General features: G+C 48.4%; 1 protein-coding gene across 2 annotated transcripts; it reads right to left on the bottom strand.

Annotated features, from left to right (window-relative positions):
* Positions 1-2,822: 2,822 nt before the first annotated feature.
* On the bottom strand, positions 2,823-4,756 carry MRFAP1 (Morf4 family associated protein 1). Of its 2 annotated transcripts, XM_008993623.5 has the most exons (3): positions 4,714-4,756; positions 4,162-4,595; positions 2,823-3,785 (listed from the first exon to the last, which is right to left on the bottom strand). In XM_008993623.5, exon 2 carries the CDS (start codon positions 4,555-4,557, stop codon positions 4,174-4,176), a length of 384 nt encoding a protein of 127 aa, XP_008991871.1. In that variant the 5' UTR covers positions 4,558-4,595; positions 4,714-4,756; the 3' UTR covers positions 2,823-3,785; positions 4,162-4,173. The 2 variants fall into 2 exon arrangements, with proteins under 2 accessions (XP_008991871.1, XP_008991870.1); XM_008993622.5 differs by having other exon boundaries at positions 4,162-4,737.
* Positions 4,757-11,573: the final 6,817 nt, after the last annotated feature.

The raw sequence follows: 11,573 nt of genomic DNA, 5'->3' as shown, positions 1-11,573 counted from the left end.
GGTGCGGTGGCTGCCTCCTGTAATACCAGCACTTTGGGAAGCCAAGGCAGGTGGATCACTTAAGGCTAGGAGTTCAAGACCAGCCTGGCCAACATAGTGAAACCCTGTCTCTACCAAAAATTCCAAAAGTTAACGGGGCATAGTGGCACACCCAGCTACTCAGGAGGCTGACGCAGGAGAAATGCTTGAGCCCTGGGAGGTAGAGGTTGCAGTGAGCCGAGATCGTGGCACTGCACTCCAGCCTGGGCCACAGAGTGAGACCCTGTCTCAAAAAAAAAAATTACGGCAATTCCAGCCAGAAAATTTAATGACTGTATGGCCACATAAGACTCTCAGAATGGCTTCTTGTCACATTCTTTGCTGAGAAAATGCAAGATTTCATTGCTCCTCCAATTGCTAGCAAGCCAGGTGTATGAAATTCAGGGGCTGAGGCAATTGGGAATTAGCGGCTACATTGCGACCGTGACCAGAATCATAAAAAACAAGGAACTAAGGAGTACTGGAAAGATTTTAGGACAATAGTTTTCAAACTCTGGCATAAGAATGGACACTACGCAACCTTTTAAAAAAAGAATGCAGATTTAGATGTTAGATAGGAAAAAATTCCCAAATAAACAGACAAGTGAAGGACATGAGCAGATTATACAGTGTGCTACCATGGGTGTAAAAAACAAAACAGGTGGACTGGGTGTGGTGGCTCGTGCTTGGAGTGCTAGCACTTCGGGAGGCAGAGGCAGGCGGATGGCTTGAGCTCAGGAATTCGAGACCAGCCTGGCCAAGATGGTGAAAACCTGTCTCTACAAAAAATACAAAAATGAGTCGGGGTGGTGGCAAGGCTGTATGTGCAAAGTAGAGAGGTTCCTTTTTAAAGTTCTCTTTCTTGTTAAAGAGTAAATATGCTAATAACTCTTTGTTTAGCCCCACCCTATGTAGCCGTGAGACATGATGTGCTTACAGGCGTGTAGTACCTTCTATGTCCTTGTACTTTAACCAAGATATCTGTGCTGGACGTGCTCAGTCATGTCCCAGCTCTCCATTGCTTTTACGTGTTTAGAAAAGTTTTAAGTTATTAGCCAACTGGGTTTTAACTGTGAGGTCTGGCTCCAGTCAATGGAGATCAGACACAGCAGTAAGGACGACCCCAAATGTGTAAGAGATAAATGTGCGTGTTTTCCTTTGTTCATTGCACTCTTGTGGCAAGATGGCTAGTGAGGGACCCCCTCCTGCAGCTCAGGAAGTAAAAACTGCGTCGCTGAAAGATCCTTTGTCTTAGTGCTGATGCTTCTTTGCGGCACCAAGCATCTATTTCTAACACTGTAGGTCCAGTTACTAGGGAGGCTGTGGTGATCACTTGAGCCCAGGAGTTCAAGACTAGCCTGGGCAACATGTGAAACCCCACCTCCACAAAGAAATACAAAAATTAGCCAGATGTGGTGGCATATGCCTGGTCCCTGCTACCCAGGAGGCTGAGATAGAAGGATCATCTGACACCAGGGGGTCAAGGCTGCAGTGAGTGACCACAACACTGCACTCCAGCCTGCGAGACACAGAGACCCTATCTCAACAAAAATAGTGGAAAGCGTTTTATATGTACGTTCAAATGTTAGTATTTGTGAGGATATACGAGAAACTTGTAGTTTCCTGGGAGGGCAACTGAGAAGCTGGGGAGTGAGAAAGGATCACTTTTGTTATTTATAAATATTACTCCTTAAAAGAATCAACTACCCAATGCAATGTGGTACCCCAGAACAGAAAAAGGGCCTTAGTGGGGAATTGGTGAAATCAGAGTAAAGTCGAGTTAGTAGTGCTGTACCAATGTTAAATTTGCTTTGGCAAACCTATGAAACGTAGCTTTGGTGGCTCTCGGTTCATAACTCCATCTCACACATTTCCCCCTCCTCTGTGGGAAACGCACACAGAAAACCTTGAACGTCTTCCATTTTGTTTGCTGTGCCTAGCGTGCCTCTCATGTTCTTCCTGACCTTGGAAGCTGTACTATTTCAAGGCCAAGCTCACCAGTTGCTGGCTCTGGGAAGCTTCCCTAGACCTCCCTCTCAGTGTTCTCCTGGGACACGCTATCTTTATTAGCGCTTGGGACACATGGTTTTGTTTTTCTACCAACTAGGTTCCCCAGAAAGTGGACTCCAAGATGAAAACTACACGCACATTTTTTAGGGATTCGCACTTGTGGAAGAGAAGGAATGCAAAACTGGGAAGAGGGAGGAGATGGGCTGTGTGATGCAGTCCTAACTAAAGCCTCAGCAGACTCCACAAGGAGCTCGGAAGCCATGTCCCTCAAAATGGTCCCAAATTGGGTAAGACAAACAGAGACCTGAGATTTCCAGCCCATTAGTCACTAGATGTAGGTTACTCAGGAGAAAGGGCATTAACTTTGGCTAAAGCAGCTCTCCTCTGAAAAGGCACTGCCCAGAGGGCCAACCAGCTGAAGGGTGTCTTGTCAGCAACACTTGCAGCAGCTGGGGGATAAATGCTTCATTCTGGAAGGAGGGTGGCCCATCACCCCTCACCCTACAATTTTAATCGCTATATTCCCAGTCCAAGGACTAGAAAACAAAGTACTTTGGCTCTCTGAAGGCACAGGCCTGGACTACAGGATTACACGTGGTTACTTCCTACACTAAGAACCAAGTGTGCTTTCCCCTCACCCAGTTCCCAACAGCAGGCAGAGATAACGCTTCCCTTTGATTAGAGCTTGAGAGCCTCAGAAACCTAAGACATTCACACTCCATGTGACAGAACAATCTGGAAGAAAGCAGATTTCATTCTTAAAGGAATAACTTTTCTTAATAACCTTTGAGGTCTTTTGTCTTTTCAAGCAACTGAATACTTTTATTAACATGGTAAGTTTTTTTTTTTTTTTTTTTTTAAACATGGTAGGGTTTTGACCTCAAATATTTGTTAGGTCTGCTACTGAAATGAACTTACAGCTGGACAACGTATGAACCTTTACGACGCCTGTTTCAGTCCAGTTTAGGGTCCAATGCAGACGTTCCACACTCCCATCCCCCAGCCCCTCAAGGGCCTTTGCAAATCTTTCATTTTATGCCAAGTCCCCTAACACGCATCAGGGTATTACATCAACTTGTACAGAATATCAAGATCTCATCCTGTATTTTAGGTTCCATGTCAAATAAAGCTGAGATAGGTTACATCAGATAGTGTACCACACAAAACTGAAATTTTGAACAAAATACATCTCTCCTCCTTTGGTCTCACACAGAAATTAAAGTCTCCAAATACAGACAATACTATCCGTTCTCCAGCTCTTCTCCAGTCCCAGCCAGGTCGGCCCATCTGCACTCCCCGTCGAAGTCTGGTCCTTTCCTCAGCAGCTGCTGCATGGAGTCGTCTTCCACTCCTTCAGCACCTCCAGAGCTGGAGAACTCCAACTGTGAGTCTCATGCGCCACACACAGACCCAAAGTTCCAGGGAGCTATCAGGTCACACAAGAAAGAGCAAAGCACCTCAAAAATTTAGAAATAACCAAAGCCCGGGAACAAATGTGACTGCAAGAGCTTACAATCTAGGCCCTAATTCCTGCATGTGAGAGCATTTTCCAAACAAAATTACTTCCCAAACGAAAACACTGAACAATCAAAACTCATATTGAGGTCATTAACCACAGACCATAGCAGAAAACGTAGTGTTAAGTGAGACAGAGCGTAGACAGAGGAAAAAAGGGAAAACAAAAGGCTCTCTGGTTTCAGCTTCTCCGGGGTGTCAGCCAATCTCCACCAGTTGACCAGAATCCATTGGCTGCAAACCTAAAAGCACAATGGGAAGAAATTCATCATCGAGAGGTTAATCCCGGGCACAGCGACCCCCAACCCTCACCAACGCCCCCGTGCACGACGCCGCCTCTCCGAAAACCCTCTAACTCCGCCCCGCCCCTTGCCGGACCGTCCGTTTTCGTTTCCTTGGCGACTCTGAGATTGACGACCCTCCCCTTGAACACGCATCACGCCCAAACCCCGCCACTCTGATTATCCCACGCCGCCACCGGCAGAAAACCAGACACGCAGACGCGGCCGGCCCCGCCCTGCCCCGCGCGCGCCGTTACTCCCCCGCCCACCCCGGACCCCGGGGCCTCCGGGAACCGTCGCCCTCCGCTCCGCGGCCCCGCGCGGGTGCCCGACTCACCGCCGGCCGCGCTCACGACGACTCGCTCTTCTCTATCCGCCGGACCAGCTCCACCAGCATCTCTGCCATCTTCGCGATCTCCTTGGCCTTCTCCTCCGCCTTCTCGCACCTCCGGGCCGCCCGGGCCTCGGCCGCGTCGCCCGGGCTCTGGAGGTGGTTGAGGGCGCTCTCCTCCGAGGCCTCCACCTGCGTCTTGATCTGGATGAGCATATTGTCCATCTCCCACAGCTTGCTGCGGTTCCGCAGGTGCGCCCGCCCGTGCTCGCGCGTCAGCGACGCGATGTCCTCGCGCATCTCGTTGATGACCGGCAGCAGGAACTGCTCGAAATCCTCCTCGGGCTCCAGCACCTCCACCTCCTCCGGTTCCGCCAGCTCGACGATGTCCAGGGGCCGCATCTCCTCCCGCTGCCTCGGAACCCAAGTCGCGATGTCTGCTGGAGAGAGAAAACCGACACTCGCTATGCTTAGCCACAGAAAGCCCGAATATCACTGGAAACTTTTATACCCCTTTTCAACTTTTCTCCTCGGAGAAGCCACGGAGAAGCGACTTACGAGCAGAATAGCGGCGAACAAAATGGAGTCCCGGCCGTCAACCAGCGCTCTGCGCGTTGCGGCTCCTTTCACGACACAGCCGAGCCTCTTTACGGTCAGGCGGCGAGTTGCGGGCGCGCGCACGTCGAGAAAGGGCGGTGCCCGGGGAGCCGTCACGGCCGCACGGACGCGCACTCTGGCACCCGCGAGCAGGAGCGCGCACGGTCTCGCTCATCCCGGTGTTCCCGTTACCTCCGTGCGTCACCCTGGTTCTACCCTGTTTTTGGAAGGTGGCTTCTTCCGGGTGTTCCCCTCCTAGAGGGCGTTTCGGGCCCGCGAGTTTGCAGTTTTAGAAAAGGCTTCCCACAGTTGCCGGGCGTGGTGTCTCTCACACCTGTTGGGACTCCGAGGCAGGTGGATCTCTTGAGGTCAGGAGTTCCAGGCCAGCCTGGCCAACATGGCGAGACCCCGTCTCTCCTAAAAATATAAAAATTGGCCGGGCGTGGTGTTGCACGCCTGTAATCCCAGCTACTTGGGAGGCTGAGGTTGCAGTGAGCCCAGATCGCGCTGGTGCGCTCCATCGTGTGTAACAGAGCGAGACTCTGTCTCAATACAAATACATAAAATAGAAAATAAAATATAAATAAAAATTAAAAACGGCTTTCCCCACCGGAAGAGAAGGGGCCTACGTGATAATGCGGCAACCCCAGGTTGTCCCTTAGAGCCCCTTCCCCTCAAGCAGGACGACCTAAGCCCCCTCAGCCGTTTTGTTGACTTGCTATTATTTTAAAAGATTTTTTTTGAGGAAGGGTCTCGCTCTGTCGCCCAGGCTGGAGTGCAGTGGCGGGATCATGGCTCGCTGCAGCCGTCAACTCCTGGCCTCCAGTGACCCTTCCACTCCCGGCCTCCCAAAGTGCAGGGATTACAGGCATGAGCAGTCGTGCCTGGCCCTCTCTGCCTTTTTAAAGAGTAGTTTTCCTCTTTCCTTGGATGACAGAAGGGCCTGGGTGTCTCTTCACCAAGCCGACCTCCCCACATCCCAAGGTGGAGCCTGGCTGCTCCGTCGTGAGGCCCCAGCTGACCCAAGTCCAGTGTCCACAGCCTCTGCGCCTTCCACTGGATCCAGGGCTCTTGCGGGTCTAACGCCCGGGCCGAGCTTGGCACATAGTGGTAATTTTGCCTTAACAGCCACTCAACACAGAATGAGGAGAGAGACGCCAATTTCCTAGCTTGTTGTCCCATTCCCAAACACCAATCTACTTGTCAGAAACCCAGTTCGCATAAGTGCCATCTATTTTCCAGTTAAAGGGACACATCACAGTTTTGAATATAGCAGAATTAAGGATTCAGAGAAACGAAAGTATATGCTTTGTTTAGACTTTTCTCAGGTTCTTAATATTTTGGTTGTCCTTACGAAAACCCAACTTCTGGGCTTACTTACGTCAAAGGAAAATAAGTTTTGGGATCCTAAAATCACTAAGCCAAAGGGTAAAGTCAAGCTGGGAACTGCTGAGGGCCAACCTGCCCCCCGATCTATTCCTGAAAGAGATGGCTACTAAGATTAAAAAGCTGCTTATTCTCCCTCACAATTCATCCACAAGGAAATTCCTTGCGGACAAAGGACAGACAGAACTCAGTCATCCTTCTGCTCACTGAGATAAATGCGTATCTGCCCGCTTCCTGTGGAAGGGCCAATCAGAAACTCAAAAGAATCTCTTACCTACCTATTAACTGGAAGCCGGTGCCCTGCTTCAAGTTGTCTGGCCTTTCCGGACCAAACCAATGTTCATCTTACATATATTGATTGATGTCTCATGTCTTCCTAAAATGTAAAAAGCAAGCTTCGCCCCAGCCACCTTAGGCACATGTTGTTAGGGCCTCCTGAGGCTATGTCACGGGCGTGTGTTCTTAACTTTGGCAAAATGAACTTTCTATTTTTTAATTTTTATGATGGAGTCTCACTCTGTTGCCAGGCTGGAGTGCAGTGGTGCGATCTTGGCTCACTGCAACCTCTGCCTCCTGAATTCAAGCGATTCTCCTTCCCCAGCCTCCCGAGTAGCTGGGACTATAGGCATATGCCACCATGCCGAGCTAATATTTGTGTTTTTAGTAGATTTGGCGTTTCACCATGTTGGCCAGGATAATCTCATTCTCTTGACTTCGAGATCCGCCCGCCTCAGTCTCCCCAAATGCTGAGATTACAGGCGTGAGCCACCACGCCCAGCCAAAATCAACCTTCTTAATTGACTAATGCCTATCTTAGATATTTGGGGTTCACACTTGCTGTATCAGAGACAACTAGCTCATACATTTTTTATATGAATAAAAATAAGTGACTCAAACAAAAATGAGATACTACTAAGCACCTGTTAGAATAGTCAAATCCAGACTACAGCATCAGAACAAAAATCCACCTGCAACACCAGGTGCTGCTGAGGATGTGGGTCAACAGGAACTTTGGCTCCTTGCTCGTGGGAATGCAAAATTATGCTGCCGTTTTGGAAGGCAGTTGGTAGTTTCTTACAAAACTAAACCATATTCTTACAATAGGACCTAGCAATCATACTCCTTGGTATTTATCCAAGTGAGTTGGAAACTTACGCTCACACAAAAGCCTGCATTTGGGTGTTTCTACCGGCTTCAGTTGTAGGTGTCAAAACTTGGAATCCATCAAGATGTCCTTCCATAGGTGAATGGATGCAGAAACTGGAACATGCAGACAGTGGAATATTAGTTAGCATTCAAAAGAAATGTGCCCTCAAGCCATGAAAAGCCATGGAGGAAACGTAAATGCATATTATTTAAGTGAAAGAAGTCAATCTGAAAAGACTCCATCTTGTATAATTCCAACTGTATGACATGCTAGGAAAGGTAAAACTTCGGAGATGGTCAAAAGATCAGTAGTCAGGTGGATTGGGGGGGGGGATAAATAGGTGGGGCACAGGATTTTTAGGGCAGTGAAATTCCTCTGTATGATATCATAGTGATGGATACATCATTTATATGTTCATCTAAACCCATAGAATGTACAGCAGCGAGAGTGAGCCCTTATGTAAACTAAGGCCTTTAGGTGATTAAGATTCCTTAATGTGGTTGCATCAGTTGCAACAAAGTTACCACTGTGTGGGAACCGCCGATGGGAAGCGGGAGGGTTTGCAGGTTGCGGGACAGGAGTTGTATGGGAGCTCTCTGTACTTTCTGCTGAACCCAAAACTGCTTTAAACATTAAAGTCTACTTAAATGGGAGGAAATAAGCCCACCAGAAAACCAAATGGCTCCCAAAAGGTGGATGAGTTCAAAAGCAGCGCCTCTGCCCTGGGATGAGGCTGGATTGGGCCCCACTCCTCCTGGTGTTTTTGTGCAGGGAAGAAATGCAGGGTGCGCAGCATACATTCAGGGTCTGAGCGCGTGTTTGTTTTCTCTTTTATTTACTTCTTCTGAATTTCTTTTTCTTTTTTGTTTTTTTTGAGATGGAGTCTTGCTTTGTTGCCGGGCTAGAGTGCAGTGGCATGATCTTGGCTTACCACAACCTCTGCCTTCTGGGTTCAAGCAATTCTCCTGCCTCAGCCTCCTGAGTAGCTGGGACTAAAGGCACTCATCACCATGCCTGGCTAATTTTTTGTGTTTTCAGTAGAGACGCGGTTTCACTATGTTGGCTAGGCTGGTTTCGAACTCCTGACCTTGTGATCCGTCCGCCTCAGCCTCCCAGAGTGCTGCGATTACAGGCCTGAGCCACTTTGTCCGGCCTTTTTTTTTTTTTTTTTTTTTTTTTTGAGATGGAGTTTCTCTCTGTCACACAGGCTGGAGTGCAGTGGTGTGTGATCTTGGCTCACTGCAACCTCTACCTCCCGGCTTCAAGCAGTTCTCCTGCTTCGGCCTCCTGTAGCTGACATTACAGGCACCCACCACTACCACTGGTTAATTTTTGTGGTTTTAGTAGAGATGGGGTTTTGCCATGTTGGCCGGGCTGGTCTTGTACCACTGACATCAAGCAATCTGCCCACCTCGGCCTTCCCAAGTGTTGGGATTGCAGGCGTAGGCCACCACACCCAGCCTCTTTTATTAATTTCTGTTCTTATCTTTATTATCTCCTTTCTGCTTTCTTTGATTTATTCTGTGTTCTTTTACATTGTTAGGTGAAACCCAACTCATGGTTTCTTTTTTCTAAATGTAGCATTTAAGATCTTAAATTCCCATCAAGCATGACTTTAGCTGCACTACACAACTTTTGATATTTGTATTTTCATTATTTAGTTCTAAGTGTACTTTTATTCCAATTATGATTTTTTGATCCATAAATTATTAGAACTGTGTTTTGACAAGGCACAGAGGCTCACATCCGTAATCTCACACTTTGGGAGGCTGAGGCGGGCAGATCACAGGTGTTTGAGACCAGCTTGGCCAATATGGCGAAACCCCATCTCTACTAAAAATACAAAAATTAGCTGAGCGTGGCGATGGGCACCTGTAATCCCAGCTATTTGGGAGGCTGAGGCAGGAGAAATGCTTGAACCCAGGAGACAAAGGTTGCAGTGAGCTGAGATTGTGCCACTGCACTCCAGCCTGGGCAATGGAGTGAGATTCCTTCCTCAAAACAAAACCAAACCAAAAACTGTGTTTTAAACAGTTCAACCACATTAGAGCCGTTTATGCTCTTCTATTACTGATCTCTAACTTAATTACATTCTTCTTAAAGATGAAGTTCGGTTTGATAGTAACTCTCCGAGATCTGTAAAAATTGCGGCCACTAGCACGCTTTGCTAGTGTGCTGAAGAGGGAGCATTCTGTCCTGGCTGGGAGCAGGCCTTTGTGCACGTCCGTCCGTCACCTCCCACCTCCAATGCTGCAGTCGCTTCCTGTTTTTGCCTCATTCCTCTGAAGTCTAATCTCTACATAGATTCCATTTCTTTGGTGCATTGCAGAGTTTGTCTGGATTCATTTTTCTTTCTCTCGAATAAGTTATTTGGAAATTTAGAAATTCTTTAGAAATCGTTGAAGCCAAAGATGCAGTTTTTCAAACCAGTTTGTGGGCAGCCCCAGGGAATCCTTAGCTGTAGCCTGAGAACAAACACAGATGCAAACAAAACCAGGCCGCTTCAGCTGATAAATGCTGCCATGAGGCAGAACTTGCTTTCACCGGGCTGGAAACTGGTGAACAGTTTGTCCTGAACCAAGTGAGGCAAGGCAGGGCCACATCGGGGAAGAATTGGAACGCCCAGTCCTAGGGCTCACCTGTAAATCTTGCAGAGTGGAGCAGCAAAGGGATTGTTTTGTTCTCTCTTGGGAGGGGTCGTGATGCTGAGGGCCTAGTGTGAGAGGCTTGGGGCACAGAGCGGCCTGTGATGATCTGTAGAGACAGCACAGCCCCTGGACAGCTGAGAGGCCTCTGGAGAAGGATTGAAGCTGCTTGCACACCTGTGGTCCTAGTGAGGAGGCAGGAGGTGGGACTCTGGAGACAGGGCTTGGACATCAGACCAGAATGACGACTAGCTATAACGGGGAAGAGGTAAAACCACCTCTCCAGAACATGTACCCACCAGTGTGTCATGCCAGTTTACCATTGCCATGACAACACCCGGATTACTGCCATTTTCCATGGCAACAGCCTTGTGACCCAGAAGTTACCACCCTATTTCTAGAAATTTCTGCATAATCTGCTCCTTAATTTGCACATAATTAAAAGTGGGTGTAGGCCAGGCATGGTGGTTCACATCTGTAATTCCAGCACTTTGGGAGGCCCAGGAGGGCTGATAACCTGAGGTCAGGAATTGGAGACCAGCCTGGCCAACATGGTGAAACTTCATCTCTATTAAAAATACAAAAATTAGCTGGTGTGGTGGCACATGCCTGTAATGCCAGCTATTGGGGAGGCCGAGGCAGGAGAATCACTTGAACCCAGGAGGTGGAGGTTGCAGTGAGCTGAGATCACATCACTATACTCCAGCCTGGGTGACAGAGCAAGATTCTGCCTTAAAAAAAAAAAGTGTGTATAAATATGACTGTACAACTACCTCTGAGCTGATTCTCTGGGCACAGTGTGTATGGGGCAGCCTCACTCTGCAAAGAAGCAGTGCCTCTGTTGCTGCTCTACTCTGCCACTTCAATAAAAGTTGCTGACACCGTCGGCTTGCCCTGAAATTCTTTTCTGGGTGAAGCCAAGAACCCTCCTGGGCTCAGCCCCAGTTTTGGGACTCACTTGTCCAGCATCACTAGGGGCGCCTGTTCAGCATTGCCCCTAGTGATGCTGGACAAGTGAGTCCCAAAATTCTGGGAGCAGATACAGAGGCTGAGTTGCACCTCCACCCAAGGTGGGGAAAAGCCTGGTGCTATGGACTGAACGTTTGTGTCCCCTGCAAGGTCTTATGTTGAGATCCTAGCCACCAATGAGATGGTATTTGGAGATGAGGCCTTTGGGTGGGGACTAGGGTTAGATTTGTTCATGAGGGTGGGGCGCCCATCGCAAGATTAGCGCCCTTCAAGAAAAGATGCAGGAGCTTTCACACTCTACTTTCTGCCATGTGAGGCTATGACAAGAAGGCTGTGACTGGCCAGGTCCAGGTCTGTTCTGCCTGTGAGCAGTAAATTAATCACTGTGACATGGGTTCTGCAAAAGAAAAGAGATTTATTCTCAAGGGCACCAGGTGAGGATGTGGGAAAACAGCTCTCAAATCCGCTTCTCTGAAAATAAGGCTTAGGGATATTTATGGGTTACAGAAGTGGGTGGTTTAAAGCTCGGGGAAAGGTGATGGGCAGTGGGGGAAAGTGAAGTAACAAGTTCATTTTGCACAAGTGTAGTCAGGGTTCATGACATTGCATAGGGCATGTGTACAGAAAATGGTGGTGTTAGCATGATCTCAGGGTGGACTATTCAGCCCTCTGAT

This window comes from Callithrix jacchus, chromosome 3, assembly GCF_049354715.1.
Source record: "Callithrix jacchus isolate 240 chromosome 3, calJac240_pri, whole genome shotgun sequence".
NCBI classification, from domain to species: domain Eukaryota; kingdom Metazoa; phylum Chordata; class Mammalia; order Primates; family Cebidae; genus Callithrix; species Callithrix jacchus.
This window is presented reverse-complemented; position numbering and strand designations above follow the sequence as displayed.

What these genes read in the sequence shown, in the direction of transcription:
- MRFAP1 (XM_008993623.5), bottom strand. Translation starts at nt 4,557, where the DNA reads ATGCGGCCCCTGGACATCGTCGAGCTGGCGGAACCGGAGGAGGTGGAG.